General features: G+C 37.9%; 1 protein-coding gene across 14 annotated transcripts in view; it reads right to left on the bottom strand.

Moving 5' to 3' along the window:
- Nucleotides 1-21512, bottom strand: part of MAP3K4 (mitogen-activated protein kinase kinase kinase 4) — a 127953-nt gene that overhangs the window by 71563 nt on the left and 34878 nt on the right. For 8 of the 14 annotated variants that reach the window (XM_063666808.1, XM_063666813.1, XM_063666818.1 and 5 more), the window contains exons 2-3: nucleotides 13246-13436; nucleotides 5671-5763 (exon numbers count right to left, since the gene is read on the bottom strand). In XM_063666808.1, coding sequence (XP_063522878.1) covers nucleotides 5671-5763; nucleotides 13246-13436 — 284 coding nt within the window. The remainder of the gene's footprint in view (nucleotides 1-5670; nucleotides 5764-13245; nucleotides 13437-21512) is intronic. The other 6 variants (XM_063666817.1, XM_054490487.2, XM_054490489.2 and 3 more) reach the window with 1 other exon arrangement.

The raw sequence follows: 21512 nt of genomic DNA, 5'->3' as shown, positions 1-21512 counted from the left end.
GCAATGGCAACAAAAGCCAAAATTGACAAATGGGATCTAATTAAACTAAAGAGCTTCTGCACAGCAAAGGAAACTACCATCAGAGTGAACAGGCAACCTACAAAATGGGAGAAAATTTTCGCAACCTACTCATCTGACAAAGGGCTAATATCCAGAATCTACAATGAACTCCAACAAATTTACAAGAAAAAAACAAACAACCCCATCAAAAAGTGGGCGAAGGACATGAACAGACACTTCTCAAAAGAAGACATTTATGCAGCCAAAAAACACATGAAAAAATGCTCACCATCACTGGCCATCAGAGAAATGCAAATCAAAACCACAATGAGATACCATCTCACACCAGTTAGAATGGCGATCATTAAAAAGTCAGGAAACAACAGGTGCTGGAGAGGATGTGGAGAAATAGGAACACTTTTACACTGTTGGTGGGACTGTAAACTAGTTCAACCCTTGTGGAAGTCAGTGTGGCGATTCCTCAGGGATCTAGAACTAGAAATTCCATTTGACCCAGCCATCCCATTACTGGGTATATACCCAAAGGACTATAAATCATGCTGCTATAAAGACACATGCACACGTATGTTTATTGCAGCATTATTCACAATAGCAAAGACTTGGAACCAACCCAAATGTCCAACAATGATAGACTGGATTAAGAAAATGTGGCACATATACACCATGGAATACTATGCAGCCATAAAAAATGATGAGTTCACGTCCTTTGTAGGGACATGGATGAAATTGGAAATCATCATTCTCAGTAAACTATCACAAGAACAAAAAACCAAACACCGCATATTCTCACTCATAGGTGGGAATTGAACAATGAGAACACATGGACACAGGAAGGGGAACATCACACTTCGGGGACTGTTGTGGGGTGGGGGGAGGGGGGAGGGATAGCATTGGGAGATATACCTAATGCTAGATGACGAGTTGGTGGGTGCAGCGCACCAGCATGGCACATGTATACATATGTAACTTACCTGCACGTTGCGCACATGTACCATAGAGCCTAAAGTATAATAATAATAATAATAATAATAATAATAATAATAATAAATAAAAATAAAAAAAAAAAATAAATAAAAATAATAATTTACTTTATGATCCATCAAAAAAGGTTTTAAACCAATCTGTCCATAGAGATTTTTTGCTGTTTATTTTAGTATACAAATATTACTATTATTTTTTAAATTTAAAATTTTTAAGATAGAATTTTTATCTTTAGTACTAATCTACTTCTAAATGTCTTTAAACTTTTTATATAGTCCATTTAAGAAAATTTCTTCATAGTTTGTTTCTAGCTATAAATGCTTATCAACTCTCATTTATATAAAAAAATTGCTTAGACCAACTTTAATTCTCTTGCTCTGATGCGTTTAACTCTGTGTTTTTTATACCTTTATTAACAGAGCGCATACATACTATTTGGTTAACCAATGGTATTTTGAAAGCAAAAATGACCAGTGCTTCCACATTTAACTCCACTATATTTTTCAAGATAATTTATATTATACTTTATTACTGGGAAACACAAAATGACATATACATTGTATCACTGTGTAGGACTGGAGGTAAAGAAAATGAGTTTAGTTTCTAATACACTGAATTTGACGTGCCTATGGGACATACATGTGGAAATATCTATAGGTACTAAAAAAACATAGATGTTGGGCTTAGGAGAGAAATCCAGAGAAATGGATTTGGAAATTATTAGTATGTACAGATATTATTTAATATCGTGATAGTAGATAAGAACATCCAAGAAAAGTGTGCAGAAGAAAGGCAATGAAGACCTAGAATAGAATGTGTATCAACTATTATGTACACCCAAATAAATGATTCTGAGTCAAAGAAAACAAAAAATTGTGAAATAAAAAACAATCTTGTTGGCTTAGGTTTTGGGATTTTTAAAATACTTTATAAAACTAATGTGGTGCATTATTGATAATGACCACAGACTATCTGCATACAATTTATAATTGGAAAGTAATAGTTGACAGTGAAAAAGTATTACTTTTCTTATATAATTTATTCAAGTTCTTCTAATCTATGATTGAAAGGTCCTAAGGGAAAACTAAGGATTAAATGACTTTAATAGTCCCAGAAGACTGGCTACAAGCATTATTCCAAATCTATGCTACATGTACCAGGGGCAAAACATGAAAATAATAACAGATGAAGCTTCTCACCCTAGACCTTTATTCCAACAATGAAAGCAATCTAAGAAAAAATGCCACAATCCCATTTTTTCCACATAAACGTAATCTCATTTTAGCAAGCCTGAAAAACTAACTTTTACAGGTTAAATACAAATCTTGTTAAGTTTATCTCACAGCATACAAAACAGTCTATTACACAATTTTTTGAAATTTTGTGTTCACATAAAGCAATGGTTTAATATTTGGACCTACATAGTAGGTTTAAGGAAAAGCAAATTAGGAAAGGAGCAAGATGGGACAGAGAAGCTTTTTGTTCCCCCCACCCCCCAAAACAAAACCCAAGTTGGTTTTGGAAAAATATATACAAAACATAAATTCACACATCTTAGTTTAAATAATGATGCAATTCAAACTTAAAACAGACAAACTCCTGTCTAGCTACTGTGCAAAAAGGATATACCAATTACTCTATCACAGCAGTAGCTACATTTTTAAAATAATATACTTGTGACAGAAGGAGAGGGTGATTTGGTTTGGATATTTGCCCCCTCCAAATCTCATGCTGAAATGTGACCCCCAATGTTGGAAGTGGGGCCTGATGAGAGATGTCTGAGTCATGGGGGTGGATTCCTCATGGATGGCTTAGTGCCCTCTCCATGGTAACCAGGGAGTCCTCGCTCTATTAGTTCATGTGAGAGCTCTCTCTTGTTCCCTCTCTCTCCATGTGACATGCCTGCTTCCTCCTCACTTTCTGCCGTGAGTAAAAGCTTCTTGAGGCTTCACCAGAAGCTGAGTTGATATTGGTGCCATGCCTGTATAGCATACAGAACCATGAGCCAAATATACCTCTTTCTTTACACATTACCCAGTCTCAAGTATTCCTTTATAGCCAACGCAAAATGGACTAACACAGAGAGTAAACCCAAGAGTGCTTTCTGGCAACTGATGACCAGTTAGGCCTCTATAAAATCATAAGGGACTTATCAATTAAGGGAGATCTGAGAACAACATTAGGGTGTTGGGTGGGGGGTAGTCTATAGGCTTAGATACAGTCATTTCCCTGAGCATTTTTACATTTTGTCTTTATCCACTCTGACATGACTAAGGAACTTTTTAATAACAACCAAAAGCCTACTACTGATGGACAGGTGTGCTTGCTTTTTTGGTTTCCTATTAATACTAAATTCCTTTGCAATTAACAAAAGTCAAATGCAAACAGAGCAGAATTCTGAAAAGGAAAATGAATAAAAAGTACAGGGGTTAGCTATATAGAATGTTTTATTTGGCAAGTTCTAATTACAGGACTACAAAAATAGTTCCTAATAACTTAAGATGAATGGGACACCTGATCTCTCAAGTGACTATAAATTAAATGGTGTGATTTTTGTAGCACAATTAAAGCAAACCTCTGGAACACTTTTTCCTTTGGCCAATCACCAATAATCCTGGTAAAATCAGAAGAAAATAAAAATTTTTTTAAAAGAAAACTTCATAATGAAACTGAAAGGAACCAATGACAAGCGATATGGTTCATCTGACGGATATAAGACAAACAAATGAATTCCCACCATCTACAACTAAAAATGGCTCTTTAGAATATGTATTAATCGTATTTTTAATCAAACTCTTGCAATTTTTATGTTCTCCCATATATTGTCCAAATTTTATAAACCAGCCTTATTTGAGCTCTCAAATGAGATGTAAACAGATGGATAATCTTTAAGTATGAGATGATCTTCAGAGTAATGATGAACTAGAATACCAGACAAGTCAGTAACCTGAAGGGACTTAGAGATCATCTAATTCAAGCTTCTCAAATTTCAGTGTATGTTCGAAATCACTGCGTTCCTGCTAAAGTGCACATTCCTGGGCCTGCTTCCACTATCTGACACGGCTACAATGGCTCCACATTTTGAGAAATTGCTTTATCCAGCTTCCATTTTCCAGGTAAGGGCTTCACAGACATTGCCATAATTTTCATAACAACATGATGATGAAGATTACCACAGAACACAGATGGTTAGACAGATGGTTAATGTTAGAACAGGGGTCCTAGCCCAAGTTGGTGCCACCACACCATCCTTGGACTTGTCAAAGGTGCTTGCAAGGCAGTACCAATTGACCAAGGAAAGGCTAAGACAGCTAAGATTACACAGTCTAACTAGTCTATAAAGGCTTAAAGTAAAAGCAAGTACTTGATTTGGGGCCTCAAAGAATGGAAGCTTAAATAAGGGAAGTAAAGAAGGCAAGAGCATATCTGAAGCCAGCAAAGAGACACAAGAGCAGCAAAGAAAACAGTGTGGCTGAACACTGAGTCTGTATATGGAAGCCTGGAAACACAAACCAGAACCCTGAAAGTCAGGCTAAGTTTGGACTAAAGAGCTGAAATACGGATTTAAATCCACTCTGGTTGACACAAACATTTCACTAGCTATATAGATTGAATCTGACTTGTAACCATTTTACCAGCTCCATTTTACATCGGTATGATATTCTTTAAAAATCAAACATTCTAATTTTACTGTTGGCAGATACACACATTTACACACACACATTTACACATGCATGCATGCACACACACACACCTTGAGATATTTCCTAACAGGGATGTGTGTGTGTGTGCAAATTCTCATATAAATTGCAAAATATTTGCTCTACCTCTGTAACCCAGCTATGGCTGATTACCATCCCGCTATGGCAGTACTAGAATAGAAATGCAAAATGAAGCTGATAATGATCACCCAGCAATGCCGTGAAAAGGGCTTTGGCTTGGGTGTCTTTTAAATTCCTATTTAACCTACTTAAACTATGAGATAAACTGAATGTACTTCCTTCTGCTATATTAAAAAGAAAACAAACATTTAAGGAAAAAAATGGTTTGACTGTCTTTCTCTTAAACCAACCTTAAGAACAAACAGTTATATTTGACTAAATATTGTCCAAAACTTATCAAAATCTTAATTGCTATAAATTGGTAATGACTACCATTATCCAAAAGTATAACCTCAAGTAACACCACAGCTAGCTCCTGTGGTGTTAAATTTAATACTCATCACGGTATGAAATCAAGCCTATTCACTGAGTTCATTCGAGTTTACCTCGTAGGTTACATCAACTGGGACGTCAGATAGCAGACTTCCAGGTAATGCAGAGCTAATCATCCTTACCCAACACTCAAACACAGTATTTAGATAAAATGCCTTTTTTAAGACTATCATATAAATTAAGAAAGTTTACCCAATAAAACAGGAATTTTCAGCTTTTGGTGAAGGCTGGGCCATGAGACGCAGCAGCCATTTTGTAGTACACAGCACCTTCTCTCCACTGTTCAAACATACACTAACATCCTGCTGCTAAGAAGGGACTGTGTAGATATAATTAAAGTCCTTAGCCAGCTCATTTTTGTTTAATCAAAAGGGAGATTTTCTTGAGTGGGCCTGACTTAATCACATAAAAGCCCTTTAAAAGAAGGCCTGAAACTTGTGGTGGTGGCACGCACCAGGAGGGTCAGCTATTCTGGAAGCTGAGGCAGGAGGATCACTTGAGTCCAGAGGTTCCAGGCCAGTCTGGGCAACATAGCAAGACTCCATCTCTAAAAAAAAAAAAAGAAATAATAACTGAAGGCCTTTACCCTCCCTGAGAGCATCTGCCTGTCCATGGGTGGAGTCTGTCCACCTTCTGTCCATCTGGTATCACAAGTAGTACACACCTGAAGTGGAGATACCAGTTTCTGCTAATCAACTCTCTCTGTAACAGCCACACTGGTCTAAAAGATCCAAGACAAGGCACTGAGCTTAGAGCCCTGCACAAGCTGTAGTGGGAGTAGCTACACACGGCAGCCCCACTTGAGGCCCAAGTGCACCTGGGGGCCATGTCCCAGAGGCATCAAGAAGATGATTTCCTGTGCTCCTGAAAGTCACCAGATCTAAAGCTGCTGCTGCGATGGCTGTGGTCCTCTCTGGAGCCTTTGCCCACAACAGGCTCCCGGCCCTACCCTTGCCCCCATACCAGCTGAGCCCCTAGAGGCACGTCCTCCATGCGACAGCCCTGCAAATGGCCATATCTCAGGGGTTCACTTCCTTGCTCCCTCACAGATGCCTGTGGGCTGAGGGTCCTGGGCCTCAGCAGGGTTAGGGGAGGAACCAGGGATGACTGACAGCCTAGAGAGGCCAGTAGCCTGCACTCCAGCCCCCAGGGGCTCCTGTTAGAGATAGTTACCCACAGACAGGTGCTGGGAAGGCATCAGCGTGGTCAGCATTCATGGACTTGCCGATAGGTAGTCAGGTTGGGTCCTGAGAAAGTGAGTCCTAGAGCTATATGTCCCTCGGGCAGGTGCTGGAGGTAGGGCTGGTCCTCCTGCTGTTTCTTGGGCTGGAAGCCACCAGGCCCTTCTTCCAGGGCAGCAGTTCTAGCTCTGCTCCACCTTGGCCTTCTCCTACCCACAGCCTTCTCCTACTCATGCTCTGGCCATGGCTGCTTCGCCTTCTCCTCCAGGTGGCTCCCAGGCTTCTGATTAAGCCAGCCCGTGGAAGACAATCTCCCTTTCATTAACTCAACATCAACAGGTTAGGGAGGTTAACTGCACCTGCAGAACCCACTGGCCAGCGGCATGGAGAACAGTGTTTGATCAATAGGGAGAAAGTGGGTGCACCTCACAGGAGTCACTGCCTCCCTTCTATCCCTATTTGCACAAAGATAATATCATCTTACTGAACAAACTTGTTGACATTTGTGACCTTTTAAAAAGTCATTTTCTGTAAAACCAGCAAATGTGGAGTTGGGAGAATATCTCTGTTCTTGGCTAGTGTGGAAGAGACCTTGTAGCCTTTGCACTCATTTTGAATTTGCTATGCATCTGATGGCTTTATCCTTTCAGTGCAACTCATGTCAGGATGAGCAATTTTGTTAAATTCATGGTAAATGTTACCTAGGTCAATGCTTCTTAACTTTATTTGGGTCAGACTACATTTGCGAATCTGATGAAAACTATGGACTCCTTACAAAAATGCACACATGCACATAATAAAATCTGCATTCAGTTTCCGGGGACCCACAAGCCTCATGATTGCAATATAAAGTAATAGGGCTTTGATAATTTGAACTCTCTTTGATTCCTCACATTTTGTAAATAGTTGCATTCAATTAAATACTGTGATTCAAGTGAGACATTTCTAAAGCTGTATATATCTGTGTGTGTGTAGGTTGCACACACACCATATAAATGTCTATATATAGTACTTGTATGTAGCCTCATATTTCCAGTAAATTTCATACTGGCCTTATGCATTCAACCACAATCCCCATCTATATTCTCCTTAGTAAAGATAAATATAAAATGAGAAATAGGCAAATTTAAACAGCTAAACTGGCAGATTCTTAAACATTAATAATATAGAAAAGACAAAGAAACAAGGTATTCATACATTGTTGGTAGGAGTTTCAAAATGAACTGTCCTTTTGCAGAATGACATGCACAATATCTACCAAATTAAAACACACATACCATTCAATACAGCAATTCCACCACTAGGTATCTAATCTACAAAAATACTCCATATATGAGTAAAGATAAATGAACAGAGATGCTCCCCACAACAGTATTTTTTATTTGAAAATATGGAAACACGCTATAGGGAACATGGTTATAATGATCCAAACAATATCTTAGTTTAAATGTGCTTACACAGAACAATGACCTCCACCTATTACTAGGTAGAAAAGAGCAGTTATATATTGGATGTTCTAATTCAACTAACTTTGTAAAATTCCATAATGCTGCATTATGGTGTGCATCTCTCTTATCTTTAAAAAACTAAAGGCTTATTAATATATAGGCATTCTTCTTAGTACCAATGTTTTACCTCTAATTTCTCCTGTCCATAATTTCCCATTCTAACATGTCACTGATAATGATTTGCAGGAAATTAGCACTATTATAATTCCATCAAACAATTTCAATGAGTCAACTGTCTAATCACACATATGCACCACAATTAGGGCTACCAATTTTCTCAAGATCTGAATTTACAATTATAAAAAACAAACACATGACATTAGTAGCAACTCTGAGCCTACAGCGGTAATAACATTTCAAGAATCATACCTGTATAATCAGTTCATGAGCATGGCTACCAAAGCTAAAAAGCCAGTATTGCTGGTTAATACCTCTTCCTCTAAATAGTCCCCTCAGTTACCTTTCTGAGTCCTTACATTCCTTCAGGGATGCACTTGATGTTTTTTTTGCATTTTTGCAGGTTCGGGGCTAGGGGAAGCAAAGACAGTATGACTGACCAGATTCTAACTCCCCAAAGCTTTACAATGAATGCATGTAGGAGTTAACCTCCCAAAGTAACCGACAAACCCAACCTGGTACCGCTGCCTTGAGCAGTCGCCTCCCACAGTGAATTTGGGCCAGCCTCATGGAACTAAGAGACCACAACAGAAGTGACGCTGCACGACCGCGGAAGCTAAGACCTCAGAAGGCCTGCGATTTCCACCTCGGTCTCTCAAAACACTGGCTCTGAGGAAAGACAACTGCCATGTAAGAAGTCCAATTACCCAGGGACCACCCTGGGCTAGCCATGAGGAAGATCATATGGAAAGAAAACTGCCAGCAGCCCTCAGCTGTTCCTGTCCTCTCAGCCCAAGTTAACACACATATGTCACTGAGGGAGCCATCGTGGACGTCTGAGATCCAGCAGACACTATGCGGACAAAAAAATGAGGGCTCAGACTTAGGGCCCCAGCCAAGCCAGGATGTTTCCAGCCAACTGAGCTATTCCAGCCAAGGCTCCAGACATCCTGGGACAGGGATGACCTGTGCCCTGCCTACACACCTGAACCACAGAATCATGAGCAATAAAATAATTGCTCTTTCATGCCACTAAGTTTCGCAGTGGTTTGTTACACAACAATAGATAATCTGAAAAATGCAAATGTTATTGGTGACTGTTTGTTTAAAAGATGAGTCCAACTCTGACTGCAGTTCTAAAGTTAATAGCATGACTCAGAGAGCCTTTGCCTGTTGCAGTGAGAAAGAAATAATGTAACAGTTCACATTTCCTTGGACAGCTTTTTAAATAAATCTGACCAATCTAATTAATTCTAAAAAGCTCCTCAAAATACTGAGGGGGCCAATATATTATTATGAGTCACATGCTAGTCTGAAATACTGGTCTTCCTGACTCTGCTTTGAGGTCACAGCACAAATGTCACTTGTTCCAGAAGTCTTCCCAAGCCCAGGTCTTCTCAGTGCTGCCTCCTGTGTGCATCCAGATGAGCCTGTACTGTTGGTCATTTGTGTACTCCCTACTTGACCTGGAACTAGGTCTTATTCATCTTCCAAAAGAGTACATGCCTACGGAGTCACTCAAATGCTGATTCAATGGAAAGAATGGAGGAGAAATAAGGAAAGAACAGAGGGAGGAAAGGAAAAAAGGGAGTGAGGAGAGAAAGCGTGAGAAAGGCAGAAGAAAGAAAAGAAAGGAAGAAGATGAAAGGAAGGATGGAAGGAAGGAAAGACAGTCAACAGCAACAGTAACAAAAACATGTCCTAGCAGCATATGTAGTGAGATAAAGCGAAGGACTAGGAAGACATACAAGGAAATGTGTAGTCCAGGCAGGACATAAGCAGGAACAGTAGCTACATGACTTGAGACAATCATTTAATCTAAGACTCAGGGTCCTAAAAATGGGAACACCATCTAATAAGGATATGTCAACAATGTAATTATTTAATTTTGCTTTAAGATTTAAGTCAAGAAAGAAAGTAGTAAGTGTTGAGAAGAAATCTTGAGTTTACAGCGGTCACGGTTGCTCATGCCTGTAATCCCAGCACTTTGGGAGACTGAGGCAGGTGGATCACCTGAGGTCAGGAGTTCGAGACCAGCCTGGCCAACATAGCGATACGTCGTCTCTACTAAAAATACAAAGTCGGGCATGGTGGTGCATGCCTGTAGTCCCAGCTACTCGGGAGGCTAAGGCAGGAGAATCGCTTGAACCCGGGAGGTGGAGGTTGCAGTGAGCCAAGATCGCGCCACTGCACTCCAGCCTGGGCAACAAGAGTGAAACTCCGTCTCGGAAAAAAAAAAAAAAAAAATCCTGAGTTTACAATAATAATGATGATAACTAATATGGAATACATAATCCTAACAACACTATAAGGCAGATGATTTTACAGATAAAGAAAACGAGATATGGAGGCTGCATATGCAGAAGGTAGCGGAACCAGGACTGGAGTCTGGGCGATCGAGCAACCAAGATTCTGCTTTTGTCCACCATGCTGTGCTGCAATAGTCTGAGAACAAATAAAATTCTCAAGGACTATTCACCACCACAACGCAAGACTGAACCATTAAAATGGCCCACTTGTCTACCACTGGCGTCCCATTTCCACCTTGTCTTGGTATTCATAAACAAGAATGTCCGCAAGAAATAATTCACCAGCTGGCATACATGTGAAGCCACTTTCTAATATACATGTGACTGAGACATTTAAAACTAAAAGCCGTAAAACTTCTCTGAGCCAGTTTCCTCAGCCGTAAAATAAGTATAGGTTTAAAGTCCTTTATCTGAAATGCTTGGGACCGTAAGTGTTTTGGATTTTGGAATATTTGCATTACACTTTCCGAGTAAGCACCACAAATCCGAAAATCTGAAGTCCAAAATGTTCCAATTAGCATTTCCTTGGAGCATCATGTCTGTATTCAAAAGGCCTCAGACTCTGGAGCATGTGGATTAGGGATACTCAATTTGTATTATATAAGACCAACACCTCACTGGATTATTACAGTATTCAAAAGATAATTCTTTTGAGGTGTTAAGCACAGTGATTAACCCATAGTAAGCACCCAGTAATTGCTAATGATAACTGTGAAGATGCTGCTACAAATGATATAGCAGCCATTTAAATTAAAAGCACAGGCTATTCTGTGACAAAAAAAGTTCATAAAACATTAAATTTAAGAAGCCATTATAAAATAGTAAAGATAGTACAACATAAACATATATAGCAAAAAGCTAGAGAGTCTGTAGTCAGGCTTTTACAAATGGTAAAAGAAGCTACTTTTGTGCATTGGGTTTAATGGGTATTTTTATTCTTTTGTCTGTATTTTCTGAATTTCCTGCAACCAACACATAATCTTTTGCAATAAGAAAAATAATAAGTTATTAAGGATTTTGGTGTCCTGGGTCTGCTATCAGATAGCTATAAACCAAAGGGTCTGTGAGCATTAGCTTCTTCATCTGAAAAATGGCAGGAACTTGAGCAAATGATCTCTGAGGCTTCTTCCGGCTCTAAAATTCTATAATTTCATAAAATAAACAATTTTAAAAATTGTGGAAGAAAAGGGCCAATCCTTTCCCTTCCCTCTCTCTCTCACACAGACCAGGAGGACAGCAGAACCTCAACAAACATCTAGTGACTGGCTGTCTCACTGATTAGTGAAAGACCATAAAGTCAATTCAAATATTGCCTTCGGATAAGTGTAACCACTGTTGCTTGTACTAGGAAAAAGTCCAAATAGAGTACCATGAGAACTAGTGGTACAAATAGTCCTGACACTATCTCAAGCCTTCTGGACTTAAAAAGAGTTGCTCTGAAACCCTGGGCCTCAGTTTCTCAATCTATAAAATGCAGAAATTGTGTTCTCAACTCATGTTCTAAAATAGTATGAATCAACAAGAAAAAGCAAGTGTACTGCCGGCATCTTCTTACTTTACTAACACAAAGCAAATATTTATTAACTAATGTTGATTCAGTAGATACTACTTCACTGATTCCTACCATAGATAAGAAACTTCTATAGTCATTTGAGAAATTTCTTTTGAGAAAATGCACAAGAAATGATTTTCAAGATGACAAACTGCAATGGGAAATTTCCAAAGGGGTAAATACAGGCCATAGGTTAAAAAATTACAGCAAATCAAGTTTTATAAGAAGTATCTTATGTGGAAAAATCATTTGTGGGAAAGACTCTTTCCTGCTTGGGAACTTCCCTTGGATAGCATCTCACTCAAGCAAATCAACACAACAAAACCCACTTCTCTTGCCCTCCTTCTCTCTTGAGGAAGGGCTCTGATGGGAATGCAAAGTGAAGATGCCACTAACAGCCATCAAAGCTCAATACATGGAAGAAATCTACAGAAAGAGGAAGCAGAACAAAGAGGAAGAATGAACACAGACTACAGAAAGGGAGAGGTAGAAATGAGCGTGAGGTCAACAGGGAGAAATTTCTCAGACAAGATGAAGACTAAAATCCGCATCTCATGCAGTAATAGCTGAATAAATTCCAGGAATATATGGCATTTGTTTTAGGACAAGTGGTTTGCTGAGATTAACAGATAAATTCTAAAACCACAAGGTTCCAGGCCATCACGTAGGGTACAAGGAGGCTGCAGTGCAGTATCATTCAATTCATCTACCACAAAAAAAGAACAGTTACGTCCCACTAAAAGGAGGCTGAAGGAAAAAAAAAAAAGCACGAAACTCTCCGTGTCTAATAGAGCAATATGTGGACTTTACGATCCTAAATAAAGAGAAAAGTAGAAAGCAGGTTCTGTCATGGTTGTTAGGTGTGGGGTCACTGTGCTTAGTATAAAAAAGAGAGCCCTACACACGAAGGACAGCACCCCGGGGCACCAGCAGAGAGCAGAGGGAATCCAGGGGAAGACAGCCTGGCTCTGTCTCTCCTCAAATCCCCAATACACCACTTCTGGGCAGAGGAAATCTAGAAACTTCAGCCTAAGAGACTGAAAGAATAGAAGGCCATCTATCCCATGTAACCAGCTGCCATCTTGGATTAGTACACTGGGAAACATTTGCCCTCTTTCACATCTTCAAATGCCCGTGCATTGCTGGCTTTAACCATTACTCAGGACAAACCTTTCTATCTCTGGAAAACTATGTGTCTCTTTTATTAATACTAATGGTAATAATTCAAAAATAAAAAAATTGAACTTTATAGGAGCATTAAAATCAAATTAAAAATAAAAGAAATTGCTAACTTTATGGTAGAAAGAATCAGTCAAGTGCCATACCCTCTCATGTACATCTGTTTTAAAGTACAAGACTCACCTTTCAAATTAGACCGACTGGCTGGCCTCCCCACATTATTCCTCTGGTGTTTGGTTGACATGCGTTTCATCTGTCGAGGTGTGCTGGGGGGAGAGGTACCATAAAGATTCTCTGTATTTGTTTCATCGGAGAAGTCTTCTGGATCAGATTCAGAACTCTTGCAAGCTGAATCTCCCAATGTGCCCTCTTGCCTATGAAAGACAGTGCGCAGGGAAAATATTCAGTAACACAATTAAGTGAATTCAAATTTACTCATAATTTTTTAAATAATTCTTTGTAAAACTTTTGTATGGAAAAATCTCTTCAGCACTGTGCTCCTCCTTATTTTTACCTGCGAAAACTCAAAAGGAGAACTTTTCTTTTGCTTGAAGAGAGTAATGATTGTGACTGCTGCTGCTCTTACCATGAACAAGGAGTACCACGTGGGTACAGCTGTTATGCTTTCCGTTTCTCTTGTTTATAGAGCTCTTTCTAACACAAATGAAATACAGAACTAAAAACTTACGCCTTAAGGAAAAAACAGCGACGGACTAGAAGATACAAATCAGACAGAACTAAAAATGTACTTATGTGCTAGCTACTGACAGCTTAATTGATGAGTGGGCAAGCTCAGTCCTGCTCTGAACTTCAGTGCCTCGCCTCTTTCTCTCTTTGAAACACACAGAAAACAGAATGTATAGGAGCACTTTGCTATGATCCACACAGCAAAGCAGGAAGTACTGAGAAAGTATGGCAGGTCCATTTCCTAAGTTCTCTGATAAAAATTACAGCGCAGACATTATGTATGTATTTAATACCACTGAACCACTTGAAAATGATTAAAACATTAAATTTTATCTTATGTGTATTTTAACACAATAAAAAATTGGGAAGAAAAAAACCACAGTGCAGAGCTCAAGCAAGGTGCAGGGGAGAAGGATGATGTAAAAGAGGAAAAAGAAAATTGTTTCTTTTCACCTTCAAAATGCAATTTCTCATTAATTGTTCTCTAAAAACACTGCCTGCCAATTCTCTATCCCTAGCCAACTTCTCAAATAATATCACTATTTTGACAAAGTTCAATTTCTACAAAGCTAACAAAATAAAATTTAATGATACAAATTGAGAGCAAATACAATTCTTAAAAAGTGAACCAGAAGGAATCAATCATGAAATTCTTTCCAAATATGTACCATCAGTCTACCTCTTTCTGAACATTTATAAAATATGCTTCATATTTATATAAATATGCTTTATATCTTATAAACATAACTCCAAATTATATCCAGTACATAATCCATTTCTTCCTGGCCATTTATATCTTGATATAAAATCAAAGTTATTTCAAAGTCATGAGGGAAAGAGAAAAGCTACTCTAAAATGTATGATCCCATTATTATTGAATTAGATTGACAAAACTGCAGAAATTACCTTTTGAAAAATAAAAATATTGCAGAATTATAAAAAATTTACAGTACTGAAATCTATAAAAGACCCCTAATAGGTCAAAAACTGATTTTTTAATAACTGCATTTTTAAAGACCACTCTAAATACTTTATGAGAGTACATATGTGCTCCTAAACATGTGTACACACAAGACATGCAAGTTAAATGCCCTGAAAGCTAACTTTAAACCATGTGCAAATTTAGAAATACGTTTTAAATGCACCTATTTCCTTAAACTACATTATTTAAGTCTCATAACATCACACAATAAAGTGTAAACTTACAGATTAACTTGAAATTTCTTACACCCACTTCTTTTACACTCACTGTGTAATAGTTGATTTGACTGATTAAAGAACATGGCTATAAGCACCAAAATCATTTATTTATTTTCCATGTGTTGCAGTGGTTAATAACACTGTTTGGAATGAAAAGCAGCATAGGCTTGGTGGTGTAGTAGACTCACGTTTAAATCCTAGCTGTACTGCCTATTAGCTGGGTGGACCTTGGACAAATTTTATTTCTACCGTGTACATTTACAAAATAAGGATAATAAATACTTAGACTTATAAATACTTATTCCTATGAGGATTAAATCCAATAATGTATACTTAACAAAAGAGTCAGAATATAGTAAGTGTTCACTGAACGCTTCATACCACTCGTATCACAGGCCTTGGAAGTCACTGTGCTCAGTGAGGGAACCTGAGTTCTTGCTCATCTGCTTCACCTTAAGAGAGAAGCTCACCTAGGAGCTGAGCATGGTATAGGCCTGGAAGCACTTTTAACGTTTGAAACAACTGCTGAATTCTTTCGAACTCAATATTACAAGGTTTCTGTTTTCATTTAATTTCCACACTTAATATACTTAAAGGAAACGCTAAGAAAAGACTGTATTTTATTACTTTTGAATCTCCAGGAGTGTCCAGCATAGGGCTCTCATTCAGTGCTTTTCATAATAATGCACTTAACACATAAGAATGGTAACTGCCAGGGAACTATAGCACAAATGTTTAGTCAGTTAAATGCATCAAAGCCAGACAGCAGGGAATAACAGGATAATTAGAAAAATGAAGTCAGATACGAAATAGCAAACAAAATCTCTTTCAAAACACATCCTTTGTGGTGAGGAGGAATGTGAACTCAGAAGCTAAGGCCACGTCTCAGCCGTCCTGGATGGGTGAAGCATCCGTTATTGAATCTTTCTAAGACTATTAAGACTAATAATTTGAAATTTTAAAGGTCTACATTCTAACTATTTCAGGAAATTCGGTTGTAAAGGTTTTTTTTTTTTTTTAAATTAAAGTAATGGAAATAAAGGGCTATGAAAAATATAAAATGGTCTGTTTTGCTAATATCTAGCAGTACTGTGTGGATGATGAATTAATGCAATGCAGAGTGAAAGTGGAGGAGAATTTTTGTGAAGAGGGACTGATAATATCAAACCTCAGTGATCCAAATGTCAAGCCCCCCCGACCTGAGGAGCACCACGATCTAAAAAGACAAGCACAGCTGATTTTTTAAAAATAAATAAAGAAGTACCTTTGTGGGATCTACATGCCATGGGAATTGAGTCCTGTGCTTTAGCAGATAAAGAGGGTCTAAGAAAGTACATATAATAAAAAGGCTAACTTTTATGAAGACTTTACATTGGGGACCCAGAAGAATATTTGTGTTGTGCTATCCTCCAACTGTAGACAAATTATTTCTCTACACATGGAAAAATTAATGTGGCTGTACTCTCAAATAAAAGTACAAGAATAAATCCTTGTAATAATTCTATAGAAGCTAACAATCCCTTGTTTTCCGATCTGCATTTATTACAAAACCAAAAGTCATTTGTCTTATCCTTATACATTCACACAGACACAATGAACAACTACTGACTTCAAAGTATTTCTAAATTATCTAATTATTCTAACAGTAAACATTTAAAAGTCACACTGAAATGAAGATGAATACTGTCATAAACAAAATATTAAAATAAGACAAAACATAGTATATTTTATCCTTCCTTACTCATTAAGCATCACAGAAAACGAGTTAGGAAAATGTCATATAGTACTATCAGCCACTATACTTATAATTCATAATTAAAATGAATTTAATACTTTCTTAGGATTTACTTAATGCAGTCAGCATGGTATTCTCACTTGTTGGAAAAGATACTGGTTTACATTCCATCCAAGCAACTTAGTAACACCTACATGTCAGAACAAAATCCAACAGTATTTAAAGAAACTTTCTTTTAAAAAGAGTCTAGCACCTAATAAATAGCATTCACAATGTTTTCCATCCTATCAAAAAATTACCAGCCAAGTGCAATGGCTCATGTCTGTAATCCCAGCACCTGGGGAGGCTGAGGTGGGCAAATTGCTTGTGTTCAGGAGTTTGAGACCAGCCTGGACAACATGGCAAAACCCTATCTCTACAAAAAATACAAAAAATTAACCAGGTGTGGTGGCATGCACCTGTGGTCCCAGCTACTCAAGGAGACGGAGGCGAGAGGATCACTTGAGCTGGCGCCACTGCACTCCAGCCTGGGTGACAAAGCAAGACCCTGTCTCAAACAAACAAACAAACAAAAATACCAAAGAAAAAAATATATGATCCAAACCAGGAAAAAAACCGAAAGAAACAGACCAGAAATGACTCAAGTAGACATTATAAAGATAAAAAATATATCTGAAATATGGGTTTAACAGCAGATCAGACACAGCAGAAAAACATCAGTGAACTTGAAGACACAGCAACAGAAACTATAGAAAATGAATCAGAGAGAAAAAGATTGGGAGAAATAAAAAAACAGGGTACCAGTGCCCTGTGTGACAATATCAAGCAGTTTAACCATGTGTTACTGGAGTCCAAAACTAGAGAAGGGAGGCACAGAAACAAATCTCTGAAGAAGGGCTGAAAATTTTTCAAATCTGGAGAAAACCATAAGCTCACAGATCCAACGAACTCTGAGCTAAAGAACTATAAAGAAAACTCCCAGTCTGTTGTTATGTACATCATAACCAAATTGCTGAAAACCAATGATGAAGAGAAGAATATTAAAAGCAGCCAGAGAAAACTTAGTTTGAGGGCCTTAGCTTTGAAGTAACTAACATATAATAGGAGAGAAGAAATCAAGCAAAGTTTTATTCTTTTTTCTTTAAAACAAACAAACAAAACACTTATACACAAAATCTAGAAAAATACTAGTGGTAAGTTCAAAAGAACTTGCACCATTTCAATTAACTAACCGTAAGCATCCAAAACCTCATTTTGTAATCGTTCATGTGAGATGAGCTAATGTGGTCAGCCGACCAGTTCAGAATGTTTACATGGATACCAATGATTTGGGATGAGGAAAGTAGTACAAGGTCTACATCAGCTGCCCTGAAACATCTGTCTTACTTGTGTTTAATAACATGGAAATGTGAAATGTCTTTCTGGTACTAAACTTCTGACAGTCAGGTAAAACAACATTTCACTCTTTTACCATAAAACCCTGCTAAAGTACTATTATTACACTACAATCTGGTCTAGGCAAAGTATGTCTTGAACTCAACGCAAGGGAGTTCGGTGTAGGTTTTAAAGGAAAAATGTGTGAAAAGAAAACAAAACAAAAATTCAAGTTACTTGGGGTTAAATAGTTCTGCTCTGACATATTAGGTAAACCACAATCGTGCCTGAAATAGCTATCTGTAAAATGATGAAGTCGGATTAGATGAGTCTGAAAACATCTGTGGTTCTGCAAAAGCCACCCCCGCCCCCCAACACCACCCCCACCAAAAAAAACCAAAACACTTCATTTAGCGACATCCTTCGAAATAAATGGGTATTTTAACCACTTGTGAAGTATAATATTCTTCTGTGTGAAGTTCTCTCATCCACCTCCACCTACTCTCTATTAGGTAATAAGTATTAGCGAGATTTCTGCTATTGGGGGAAAGAGAGGAGGGACATAGGCAGAAAGGATAGATTTTCTAGGTTTCCTTTTTCTTTAAACAATTTGTATAGCTTGCTTGGCCTGAAGTATTAATCAAAGAGAGCTAAGCTCAGTTTGAGGTTGTATGTTTGGTTCATATTACAAGAGCCAATTTATTAATAGGTTATCCATATTACACGAGTCAATTTATCAATGTTAGTTATCTTTATCATCAACCTAGAGTTGAACATTTATCAGCTCACCTCCAGGTGAACGGTCAAACCTCGAGCTTATCCAACATGTACTATCTAACTTTTGCACTGTTTCAGAGCATAGGGTCTTTACGAACCTAACTAATCTTGGTTATTTTTCAAGATAGACATTTAGACTTGTTTTTTTAATGAAAATTCATCTTTTTAAAACAAATGTAGATTAAAAAAAAAAAAAAGATTTCCTACGGAAATGAGTAAGAAACTATCTCCCCGACAATTACTGAAGAGCAGGAGCCTGTCATCCTTACCACTGCTTCTCCGGTGTCTAGAACAGCGGCTGGTGCAGATTATGTGCTCAAAACTACTTGCTGATTGAATAAACAAATCAAGTAAGTTTATCTTTTATACTTTGGATTTAATTGTTATCCAAATCCTTTTAAAATACAATAACATTTCACTATTTTTAAAATATATTCTTTAAAGGCTACAAGAATGAAAGATTGTTGATTTTTGCCAATAATGAAATCCCTACGCCCCCACACTTATTAGTAAGAATACAAGTTTGAATCAAATTATTGTTTTCTTGTGAACACTTTAATTTAGAAGTCTTATCCAATGCCACTGGAACCTGTGGTTGGACAGTTAATTAAACATACATACAAAACATTAAAAATGAAACATGCAGACAAAAAAATATACTGTGGCAGCTGTTACTTTGGGGGTCCTTGATGAAACCGGCCTCCTCATGGTCACAAACTTGCATATCTACGCTTGAATGTGGAGTGACTTTGTGACTGCTTTAACCCATGCAATGTAGCAAAAATGACACTGGACCAGTCCTGGGCCTAAACCTTCAGAAGGCCACCTGTGTACTGCTGGGAAAGCTAGTCACCAGGTAAGGAGCCCAACTTAGGTGGAGAAGTGCATGAAGAAGAAGCTAGCTAGCCCAAATTTAAGGAGCTCCCAGCTGACAGCCAGCACCAACTTAACTTGCTAGCCTTATGGAGTGAGGCTATTTCGGATCTCCATTTGTCCCTGCTCTGCAGCCAACACCGTAAGTAGCAGAAAAACCACTCAGTACCATGACAGCTAAAAAATAGTTTTTATTTTAAGCTGTTAAACATTGGTATGGTTTGTTAAACTGTAATACGTAACTGCCACACATACAAACCTTACATTTTATTTTTGCTTTAAACCCATGAATGGATTTTAATCAACCACTACTTTGATGAGGGCTAGAGTCTTGTCTTTTAGTGTGGGTCCACTGATGGAAGTTCCAAGTCAACTCTGTGGCTTATCAGATGTTGCACAATGCATCATCTACAATCTCCACTCTATTTCTCTAAAATAGAACAAGAATTTAAAGACTTTTGTAGAGCGATTTTTCTGGATGTTCACGATTTTTCTTCCTAAGCTTTCACAGTTCTCTCTTACACCTAATTTGATGGCGATTTTTTTTGCATGTTACTCACCTATACTGACACTTTGCAAAGCATTCCAAGTTAGTTTATGTAGAAGCTACAATTCTCTTTCACATTCACATTTCATAGATTTGTATAACGGTCTACTGAGTTACACAATCACAATTAAAAAGTAAAGATCTAAATAGATTTAGGAACTAACCAGAAACTCTTGTTAAGTATATAGTTCAATTGGTGGGGACAGAAAAATCACTGCCTGTATCACATTCTGTATTCTAGAGTAGCCTATTAGCTATCAGCATTCATGATGCTGTGAACATCAGTTGGTAAGTTTTATATAAGAAATGAACAGGATCAGGTCTTCGAAAAGTAGGTAAGTGGATGAGGCCTGCCTGATTTATGTCTTCTGGTATAAAGTCTTCTGTTTTATATAGCATATTTTATCAGTCCTGAACTAAATAAAACAAAAAAGAATGCATAAAGATAGAAAACAAATATATATAAAGAGACAAATTAGCCCACATGGATAAACTTTTACTCATCATTAGAAATAAAAATAGTTATAAGCTGTTTATAATTCAGATGAAGGCTTTCAGAAAATAAACTCTCATAAAACTATATAAATACAACATAACAAAACACTTTAAAGACTTCATACTAATTAATTCAATTCTGGTTAACCAGAAAGACTCTCCAATGAGAACTACAAAAAAAAAAAAAAAAAAAAAAAAAAAGAGAGAGAACCCTTTGGGCATTCCAATACAAATGAATCCCATTACACATAAAAAGACAAACATAATTATTTCTGTTATTTTTGCAATTTTGTTGCAAATACTTGAGTACTTAAAAACAGAGGACAAAGAATAAGACATATTGCAGGGGTGCTTTATTTTTTACCAAATCTACTACCTCCAAAAACTGTGTGAGTGTGTCTATATATATCTTCACCCAAAGTCTTGAGGATAAATACCAGATCGTATAGGATAGCGAGAAGAAAATCAAAACTGTAAGAAAAGCCTTCCTTCTGACTGGGCGCGGTGGCTCACGCCTGTAATCCCAGCACTTTGGGAGGCCGAGGAGGGCAGATCACGAGGTCAGGAGATCAAGACCATCCTGGCTAACACGGTGAAACCCCCTCTCTACTAAACATACAAAAAAAAAAATTAGCCGGGCGTGGTGGCGGGCACCTGTAGTCCCAGCTACTCGGGAGGCTGAGGCAGGAGAATGGCTTGAACCCGGGAGGCGGAGCTTGCAGTGAGCCGAGATCGCGCCACTGCACTCCAGCCTGGGCCACA

The sequence above is a fragment of the Pongo pygmaeus genome, chromosome 5, assembly GCF_028885625.2.
Source record: "Pongo pygmaeus isolate AG05252 chromosome 5, NHGRI_mPonPyg2-v2.0_pri, whole genome shotgun sequence".
Classification (NCBI taxonomy): Eukaryota; Metazoa; Chordata; class Mammalia; order Primates; family Hominidae; genus Pongo; species Pongo pygmaeus.
Note: the sequence above shows the minus strand (reverse complement) of the source record. Positions and strands in the feature narration are given on the sequence as shown.